This window comes from Macrobrachium nipponense, chromosome 25 (assembly GCF_015104395.2).
Source record: "Macrobrachium nipponense isolate FS-2020 chromosome 25, ASM1510439v2, whole genome shotgun sequence".
In the NCBI taxonomy this organism is placed as follows: Eukaryota; Metazoa; Arthropoda; class Malacostraca; order Decapoda; family Palaemonidae; genus Macrobrachium; species Macrobrachium nipponense.
The window spans coordinates 14,446,511-14,457,670 of NC_087214.1; the positions used below are offsets into that span (position 1 = coordinate 14,446,511).

The following is an 11,160-nucleotide window of genomic DNA, read 5'->3' on the forward strand; positions in this document are numbered from 1 at the left end:
GCCGGTTTCTTCAGGAGGTTTGTGAAAGGGTTCTCTAATATAGCAGCTCCCCTAATAGTCTAGGAGCCAAATGCCTCTATCTGTTAAAATAAGGGATTTACCCTACATGGTGGGAGCCTTACGTTTTGATGCATTCATAAGATAGATTAATGTATAGCACACCATAATCAGGACGGCTCTTAAAAATCTGGCCTTTCGAACACATAAATATTGCCATAAATAGCGCTCTAGATTAATCTATCTTATTCGTGTTGGCCACTTTCATTAAATGTTATGCCATATAACTGTTTGTTTATATATTCACGTAATATTCTGGTAAAATGAACTTCACACAATAAAAATGGAAATGATATACCAAAATATTACACCTATAGGCCTTTGAATAATTTTTTAAATGAAACAAATGATGACTTTTGGAAAATTTACCGAAAAATTCTTACAAGCTGCAGTTCATAAAATATCGTAGCTAAGATAAGGAAAATTTACTCAAATTTGCTAAATTTAATCCAAAATAAATTTTTTTTTTTGTATAAAAAAACTAAAAAATGAAAACATATTTATTCTAAATTATCGGTAAAGTTAGATATTTGCATAAAACTTGGCACAACTTCAAAAATATCCATGTAGCACCAACTGACACAGCATTATAAATAGCATAGTATGCTTTTGAATAATACCATTTTCTCTCATAACTAAAAATTACATGGGATGTAAGGGATATGAAAACAGTTCAAAAAGAGTAGATTAGATTTCTATGAAATCTCATATGACCAATCATTGGCCATAATTCCACTCAGTCTTTACAATTTAGTTACACTTCTGCTTTCTGATGCAATTCCAGATAATGTAGGTAAGCATGAACTTCTTGTTAATCCTCAATATATTCATGAAAGTGTTTTAAACATCTCACAAGACACTGTGTCTGCCGTAACTACTATGAGATTCAGGGCCTCTGTAACACGGTTTTTTCGCAATAACTTTTTATCTATGCATTTCATAAATATAATGCTTATTCAGAATACATATTATATCAACACATAAATTTTGAGTGTATTCTGCACTACGTAGGTTGAATAAATTTGTACTTATAATGTAAAAGTGACCTTTTTTTGAAGACGGGCCAACTTACTCAGAGAAAAGGTTTTCGAACGCACTCGTTACGTAACTTATGACTTCATTCTTCCCACTTTCTCGATGGATGATTGGCTATATGTAACGAAGGCTAAACCTTCTGGCAACAATGACATAAAATTTAAATACAAGCAAAGCAGTACCACCTTTATGAACTCTGGAACCTCCCCACTGATAATTGTCATAATGAACAAACCAACAAAATATGTTAATAAATACAAAAACACTTCGATTATTAGTCTAACTCCCAAAATAAGTTTCCAAAGAAATTACAGTCTACTTTATAGGTCACAATCAGATTGACAAGATGTAGGGATTAGTTGGTAATTACCAAAAACATAGTAGACAAGCTTGATTTGATAACTGCTATATCCAATGTCAAGCAATTTTTATTTATTGGCTATCTACCTATTTACTGAAAAAAAAAATAGCCGGTACCGAATATTGGCTTTAAACCTTCACCAATAATTATCGTCAGAATGGTGACTTCATGAGGCTCCACCCACTTTCGCCTCGTTTTAATTCAGGATAACACTGAAGGCTACCATGGGCATTGTTGGATTAGAAAATTTAACTTCTGGCTATAAAACTTATTTCTCGAGTAGTTGTAAGAAGTGCTAAATGATCCTCAAGGATCCCAGCAGTTGGTTTAAACGTTTAAATTCATGTATATTACTGCTATACTGTTGCGGGGCACTACTGCTACAGTAGTATTACTACGCTAGCACTGATACCCCACCCACATCTATGTATCGTTCCGCCATTCATAAAGTCTTTGGGTTTCAGAGCCGATGGCATTTCTGTCTGGTGGATGGGCGAGGCAACATTTAGTCAAAAGGTGTTTGTTTACCTTGCTTACGTAATGAATGTTTTTCGACTCTTGGCTCGTAATCATTGGCCATGGCGTCGGCTAGATCATTTTTACTCTATAAAAATTAAAACTATCGGGTTTAGGTTATTGATAATGCTGACAAAATTTGTGTGTGGTTGTAAAATATACATATGTCAACTTTCAGCTACATCCGATGCTTTGACAAGGAGCAAAGTCTAAAAAACTGTGTTACAGAGACCCTGAATCTCATAGTAGTTTGCATATTTAACTGTCTTCAGTCCACCACTTACAATGGTATAGGACGGAGATCAGTTATATGTCTATTCTTGCGACTGTGATACGCAAGCATTGTGGTTCTTTCCCTTTCTCGTTGAAGTGACATCAAGTAGATTTTCTTCTTCTTCAGAATTGGGGAGATGACTCAAACTTCCTGAGTTAACTTCTTAACAACTTTATTTCTCTGCTCCATCACTGGAGTATAGGAAAGGTTGGTCAGATGACCGCTCAGTTTGAGAATTTAGGTAGAACTGACTTTACAGAGGGTCGCATCGATAGCTTAACACTAGCTATCTCAGCGTTTACAAGAATAACAAGTACGTAGCCATACGGCTCGGAAGTCATGTGTTTCCGCTACAGGTGAATAGGTCAACAGCTTCCCATGGAAGGTGTTGTGACCTGTTTACAAGAGATGATAATTGTTTATACAGACAAATGCAAGCAGGCCACTGCAAGCATTGCATGGTCTAGTTTTACGTCCTGTTATGGCTATTGATCACCCTCCTAACTCGCCAATGACCCCTTGGGTCATGGGTTTATTTACAGATATGGAAAATATCTGTATTAAAATAATGTATTGCATTACATTAGCTCGGTCAGCTACCTGCCAAGCACTGAACATTAAAACTTACGTTAAATATGTTTCATAGGACTGTGATCTTAGTCATAGCCATAATCAAGGGACTAGGAATAATATACAAAAATTATATGTACATACATAATAGACATACTCATAAGTAAAGAATAATGCATGGAAAAATACAGATCCATGTTTAAGATAAATGCATAGTCATGAGGATACATACACACAGAAAGTATTATAGTTCTGCTGATAATTGCAGACATAAGAATTACATTCTAAAATGCAAAATGTTATTAAATGAAACGGTGGTACCATATAAGATAAAAGGTTAGCATGTATACATGAATGGTTATAATAATTGGTAACTGTTTAAAAATAGGTGTTACCGGAAGGATATAGATATATAATTCATATGATTGTGCACAAGATATAGATTCCAGGTATGTACACGCACCGACATTTTAATATATAGGGCTTCAATATTTTATTAGGTGCCCATAATGGTATTGTTTAACTGTTCATATTTATAATTATATAGATATATAATGAAATGCAATGTCTCGGAGTTTCTTGTCATACATATTGCCAGCGTACGGACCGCTTTTCACACACAACTCAATTTCCTGACAATTTTCCTCGAGTCAAGTGAAATGGCCAATTTCAAATAGCTCTAACGGTAAACGCTTTTAACGCAATAGGAGTGTTGTCTGGGCGTGGCACGACGTTCCTCTGAAGATCCATCTGTGTTCGCCTCAACCTACGCCAGGCAAATATGTTAGCGGCGATGAGAATCACCACCATAATGCATATCACAGCCAACAACACGTAGAAACGCAGATTCTCCCTGCATAAGTCTTGACATGTGGTCCATCTCAGCTAGTTGCGTCAAACGATGAGCCACCTTCGCGTTGTATGGGAGAGGTAAGCGGGATTATATTTGCTTGTCCACGAGAAATTCGCGAAATAAGCCCATTCCTGGATGATAGTGTTAACTCCTCGGACCGTGTAGTTCGTTGATGTCCCGATACACCCATCAGCGGCAGCGAATATCTGGGAGTAGGCCATTGATCCGTCTGGACACGAGACTTGAAATCCTTCCTTGTCGTATCGCATCTACGATCCGTTGTTCAGTCTGTAATTGAACTTATTATCGTCAAAAGGATAAAGTTTTTTCAGACAACTTTCGTGTGTATGGGAGAGAGAACCGTTTAGCACTATACCTAACTCGCAGAATCCATTAATATATGATGAATTCAAAGGAGTCAGTTGTACAAACTTTATTATTCATGGCATCTGAACTGTGAGTGAATTTATCTAAGTCCTTGATGACTGCATATGTTTCCTTATCAGGGGAAATCAATACGTGTCCCGTCAGATTGGATATTACTGGACTTGAGTTATTCGTCATGAAAGTTGGGAACGGTGCGATTATGTATGCTTGCCAGGCATCAGAAGAATCAAAGGGAATTGTAATCATGATCCTGTAATTTTCAATGCTTACCGATATTAAACTATAATAAAATTCTATCTTATGGGCGTCTAACAAAGGAACATAACCCAGTTTCTCCCGTCCGTTCTTCAAAGTTAAAGTCAGATCTTTAATAGGCAAAAGATGTGGTGATAAAACACCCCTTGTTGCTAGCGTGATAGCTTCCACATAGTCTTTTGATTTCTCAATAAAAAAAAAATGTGAAATTTGGTACGGATATGATCTACTTTTCAAACTATAATATGCTAACGTAGCCAGCAAGTGTTGCACTTCCAAAATCTGATCGATATTACTAGAACGTTCGTTCACCGAACTCATTATTTGATTAATTGATGATAATTGTTTACGAAGTTCTGACAAAACTAATGTTTGTTTTCATGTTACAAAAAATCAATTCTCTTATTCGATCATTAATTTTAAGACGATTTGAAATTCCTAAGCCAAACTTGCAACAGATCCAAAGATGTTTAGTGCAGCAAAGATAAACGGGTTGCGTCTTTCTAGGCTATTGTATCGCACAGTCCACATCAGCAGATCTCGAGCCAGAACTTCTGCCTCGGCAGTTTTATTTTGCAAGTCGTATGATAACATTTCCACGACCCTTAGTGTTTGTGCTAGCGAACTCTCTGGGTTAAAAGGAAAATGATGTTGGTGCAATTCATTCAACGATTCAGCGAACCTCGACAGGTCGCTCTTTAGGTTAATGACGTCATCCTCCAGTAGGAAAATCGCTTGCATATCCACTTCTATAACTATATTGCTTGCTGTAATGAAAACGTCTTCTGTTCTTTCAATAATAGTGCCATGTGAAAAATCTATATTTTTTGTTTTAGTGCTCTTCCCACACGACAAAGATGAATGAACGAACAGTACTACTCCTAACAATATAAGCTTCATTTTGGAAACCTGCAATGAGTAACTTAATTTCGTGAGTACAAAAAAAAAAGTCAAGTGTTTCAATCTTTCCAATCAGGCATCATGTTGCAGACTATAAAGGGCTGATTTAGATTCCAAGGACAGAACCTGCATTCGACAGAACCTGCATTCGTAGCGGGGTAGTGCTGTCAGTCCACCTCTCGGGTTGGGATTTTGCCATCCTTAATCCTCTCCTAACAATGATTTCATAGTGCAACTGCAGAAGGTTGACTTACTCTCAATTTCCTTTCCAGCGCTGAATGACCTCATAAGTTCCAGTGCTTGGCCTTTGGCCTAAACTCTATATTCCATTCCGACAGTCTCTCTCTCTCTCTCTCTCTCTTCTCTCTCTCCTCTCTCTCTCTCTCTCTCTCTTTCCTCTTTCCATTATGAACTTCTCTGTTATCTTTATCATTACATTATATATAAATATATATATATATATATATATATATATATATATATATATATATATATATATGTGTGTGTGTGTATACATATATATATATATATATATATATATATATATATATATATATATGTATGTATGTATGTATGCATGCATGTATGTATGTATATAAAAGTGGCAATTGAGAGAGAGAGAGAGAGAGAGAGAGGAGAGAGAGAGAGAGAGAGATTCACAAGATAAGTCGTCTTTGATTTATGCCTTGATGTCTTATCGGACTAGATCTCTCTCGAGATTATTACCTCGTCGAGGGCCTCCCAGGCTAAGACTACCTCGTCGAGACCATCCATTGGAAAATGATTACCTCGTAGAAGCATTTCCGAATGATTAATACCTCAAGGAAATCTAATTTCAGAAATAACTTCGGGGAAGCCCATCGGTAAGTGGTACCTCTCTCTGCTCTCCTGGTAATGACTACCTCGCAGAGGCCATTCCGAATGAGGTACTAACCTTAAATGAGCTTATATGCCTACAAAGGATACTAAGCTTATCTAAGCTTATTGGCTACAATAGCCACTAAGCTTAAATGAGCTTATGGGTATACAATGACTACTAAGCTTATCTAAGCTTATGGACATTGTAAGCCTATAAGCTTAGATAAGCTTATGGGCATACATTGGCTACTAAGCTTATCTAAGGTTATGGACATGCAATGGCTACTAACCTCACCTAAGCCTATGGGCATACAATGGCTACTAAGCTTATCTAAGCTTATGGTAATACAATGGCTACTAAGCTTATCTAAGTTTATGGGCATACAAAGGCTACTAAGCTTATCTAAGTTTATGGACATATAAAGGCTACTAAGCTTATGGGTCTACAATATAATGCTTATTGTAGGCCCTTAAGCTTTCTTGTTAAGCTTTTTTAGTAGCCCTTGTAGGCATTACGGCTAAAATTAATGCCTATTGGCCTAATATTAGTAGCCTTTGTAGGCATATAAGCTAATTTAAGATTAGTGGGGCCTATCATAGCGTATAAGCTTAGATAAGCTTAGAAGTCTTTTTAGGCATATAAGCTCATTTAAGATTAGTAGCTTTGTATGCCAATAAGCTTTAGAGCCTTTGTATGCCATGAGCTTAGATGAGCTAGTAGCCATTGCAGGCCTATAAGTTCCATTTAAGCTTAGTGGTTAAGCTTAGTGGCCTACAATGGGCCACTAAGCTTAAATTAGCCTATATATCTACAAATGCTGCAAAGCTTATGAGCATACTATAGGTCACTTAGCTTAACAAAGCTTATGGGCCTACAATAGGCCACTAAATTTAAGTGAGCTCATGGGCCTACAATGGGCCACTAAGCTCATCTAAGATCATTTTCTGTTATTTGTACGTCACCCTCTCTAGGCCCCCGCCCGCCCCGCCACCCACCCTCTCTATGTAATATTTGTGTATTATAGGGGACGGAATTCTTCCCACAGAATGAACAAAAGGAAGACATCTGCAAGAATAGATCTAGATATCAGACTAATTGCCAGCTTTGACGGAGATCTTCTATTAGAAGTCTGCATCAAGGGACATAGCATACTTGACTTTCTGCAGAGCCGGTCTTCTAGATTATTCCCACAGAATAACCAGAAGGAAGACATCTGCAAGAATAGATAGTATCCGACTATTTCCCGCTTTGACAGAGATCTTCTATTAGAAGTCTACACCAAGGGACTAGCATACTTAACTTTCTGCAGAGCCGGTCTTCTAGATTATTCCCACAGAATAACCAGAAGGAAGACATCTGCCAGAATAGATCTAGATATCCGACTATTTGCCCGCACTTTGACAGAGATCTTCTATTAGAAGTACACCAAGGGACATAGCATACTTAACTTTCTGCAGAGCCGGTCTTCTAGATTATTCCCACAGAATAACCAGAAGAAGACATCTGCCAGAATAGATCTAGATATCCGACTATTTGCCCGCTTTGACAGAGATCTTCTATTGAGTCTAACACAGAATGCATAACTACTCGCAGAGCGTCCTAAGGGACATAGCATACTTGACTTTCTGCAGAGCCGGTCTTTTAGATTATTCCAACAGAATCATCTTATGGTATCCTTCTGGCATCCCTCTGGTATCCTTCTGGTATCCCTCTGGTATCCTTCTGGTATCCTTCTGGTGGCCCTGTGGCCCTCCAAACAGCTGTTGGCTCTCAAACTGAGAGCTGGTCCTCCTTCCTCCAAACAGCTGTTGGCTTCTAGATATCCTCCTTTCCTCAAACAGCTGTTGGCTTTCAAACTGAGAGCTGGTCCTCCTTCCTCCAAACAGCTGTTGGCTCTCAAACTGAGAGCTGGTCCTCCTTCCTCCAAACAGCTGTTGGCTCTCAAACTGAGAGCTGATCCTCCTGCCTCCAAACAGCTGTTGGCTCTCAAACTGAGAGCTGATCCTCCTTCCTCCAAACAGCTGTTGGCTCTCAAACTGAGAGCTGATCCTCCTGCCTCCAAACAGCTGTTGGCTCTTAAACTGAGAGCTGATCCTCCTGCCTCCAAACAGCTGTTGACTCTCATCCTGAGAGTTATTCCTCCTGCTTCCATCAGGGAGATGAGAGAATCGTCAAGGATGCCTGTTGAAAAGCCCATGTGAAGGATTTTGAATAATGCTGCATCTTGTTCCAGAGGAATTACGATCTTCTTGGCCCAGTCGATGAGGTTGATTGCAGGATGGGTGTGTGGTAGGTGGGGGGACCTCACCATTGCTGGTTGCCGCTGGGGGGAGCAGCAATGAACACCCATCCTGCAGTCAAGCCCATCGAATGGGCCAAGAAGATTGCAGCTCCTCTGGAACACGATGCAACAGCATCCATCACCTTTCATGATCATTCCTTCCATCTTGCATCAGATATAGATATCCGACTATTTGCCCACTTTGACAGAGATCTTCTATTAGAAGTCTTCATCAAGGGACATAGCATACTTGACTTTCTGCAAAGCCAGTCTTCTAGATTATTCCCACAGAATAACCAGAAGGAAGACATCTGCAAGAATAGATCTAGATATCCGACTATTTGCCCGCTTTGACAGAGATCTTCTATTAGAAGTCTTCATCAAGGGACATAGCATACTTAACTTTCTGCAGAGCCGGTCTTCTAGATTATTCCCACAGAATAACCAGAAGGAAGACATCTGCAAGAATAGATCTAGATATCCGACTATTTGCCCGCTTTGACAGAGATCTTCTATTAGAAGTCTGCATCAAGGGACATAGCATACTTGACTTTGACTTGCAGAGCCATCTGTCTCCTAACCCTTATTCCCACACGAACCTAAGCCAGAGGAAGACATCTGCAAGAATAGAGCTAGATATCGACTATTTGCCCGCTTTGACCGAGATCTTCTATTAGAAGTCTACACCAAGGGACTAGCATATTCTTAACTCTGCAGAGCCGCGTCTCTAGATTATTCTCACCAGAATAACAGAAGAAGGACATCTGCAGAATAGATCTAGATATCCGACTATTTGCCCGCTTTGACAGAGATCTTCTATTAGAAGTCTTCATCAAGGGACATAGCATACTTGACTTTCTGCAGAGCCGGTCTTCTAGATTATTCCCACAGAATAACCAGAAGGAAGACATCTGCAAGAATAGAGCTAGATATCCGACTATTTGCCCGCTTTGACAGAGATCTTCTATTAGAAGTCTACACCAAGGGACATAGCATACTTAACTTTCTGCAGAGCCGGTCTTCTAGATTATTCCCACAGAATAACCAGAAGGAAGACATCTGCAAGAATAGATCTAGATATCCGACTATTTGCCCGCTTTGACAGAGATCTTCTATTAGAAGTCTTCATCAAGGGACATAGCATACTTGACTTTCTGCAGAGCCGGTCTTCTAGATTATTCCCACAGAATCAACCAGAAGGAAGATCTGGAAGAAGATCTAGATATCCGAATATTTGCCCGCTTTGAACAGAGATCTTCTATTGAAGCTGCATCAAGACATAGCATACCTTAACTTTTGCAGAGCCGGTCTTCTAGATTTATTCCCAAATAACCAGAAGGAAGACCCATCTGCAAGAATAGATCAGATATCCGACTATTTGGCGTTACAGAATTCTATTAGAAGTCTGCATCAAGGGACATAGCATACTTGACTTTCTGCAGAGCCGGTCTTCTAGATTATTCCCACAGAATAACCAGAAGGAAGACATCTGCAAGAATAGATCTAGATATCCGACTATTTGCCCGCTTTGACAGAGATCTTCTATTAGAAGTCTGCATCAAGGGACATAGCATACTTGACTTTTCTGCAGGAGCGGTATCTAGACTAGACGGGATTATTTAAACAGAATCATCTTCGGTATCCTTCGGCAATCCCTGGTATCCTTCTGGTATCCTTCTGGTATCCTTGGTATCCTTCTGGTGGCCCTGTGGCCCTCCAAACAGCTGTTTGGCTCTCAAACTGAGAGCTGATCCTCCTCCTTCCTCCAAACAGCTGTGGCTCTCAAAACTGAGAGCTGGTCCTCCTTCCTCCAAACAGCTGTTGGCTCTCAAACTGAGAGCTGATCCTCCTTCCTCCAAACAGCTGTTGGCTCTCAAACTGAGAGCTGATCCTCCTTCCTCCAAACAGCTGGGTTGGCTCTCAAACTGAGAGTGATCCTCCTGCCTCCAAACAAGGGCTGTTGGCTCTCAAACTGAGAGCTGATCCTCCTGCTCCACCAAACAGCTGTTGATCTCACTCCTGAGAGTTATTCCTCCTGCTTCCGTCAGGGAGACGAGAGAATCGTCAAGGATGCCTGATGAAGAGCCCATGTGAAGGATTTTGAATGATGCTGCGTCATGTTCCAGAGGCATTACGATCTTCTTGGCCCAGTCGATGAGGTTGATTGCAGGATGGGTGTGTGGGAGGTGGGGGGACCTCACCGTTGCTGGTTGCTGCTGGGGGGAGCAGCAATGAACACCCATCCTGCAGTCAAGCCCATCGAATGGGCCAAGAAGATCGCAGCACCTCTGGAACACGAAGCAGCAGCATCCATCACCTTCCATGTTCATTCCTTCCATCTTGCATCACTTGACGGTTTCACACTGTCTCCAACTTTGGCAGAAGGTTGTGAGTGACCCTTTTTTGTCATCCTCGGCTGAATTATTTGTCCATGGTTCCGGTGAATGCTACGATTTGATCAAGTCTTTCAACTTGCTTCAGCAACTTTTTCCTTAACTGTTTATTCCTCTCCTTTTCGTTCTCTAAGAGGATTCATTTCCATGGACTTTATCATTTTATCCTTTTGGGTCACCTCACCTTTAATATCTAAATTCATGCCTTCCAATTCAGCCAGCCGCGCCTTCATCTGCTCGAGTTCCTTTTTCAGAATTCTGTTATTCTCTCCTTCATTTTCTAAACAGTTTTTCAGAAGAGTTATTTCCTGGTCCCTCTCAACTAACTCTTTCTTCATTTCAGCCTTTTCACTTTCAGCTTCAGCTGCCAAGTTTCTTATCAGCTGAGCTTCTGCTCTCAGAATTCTGTTGGTCTCTTC

The 11,160-nt window shown here is 39.9% G+C and overlaps 1 protein-coding gene across 1 annotated transcript in view; it reads right to left on the reverse strand.

Annotated features, from left to right (window-relative positions):
* Positions 1-10,848: 10,848 nt before the first annotated feature.
* LOC135199002 (coiled-coil domain-containing protein 18-like) overlaps positions 10,849-11,160 on the reverse strand; it is an 819-nt gene continuing 507 nt past the window's right edge. The window contains exon 1 of the mRNA XM_064226916.1: positions 10,849-11,160. This exon is cut by the window's right edge and continues 507 nt beyond it. Within this exon, the coding sequence (XP_064082986.1) occupies positions 10,849-11,160 (312 nt within the window).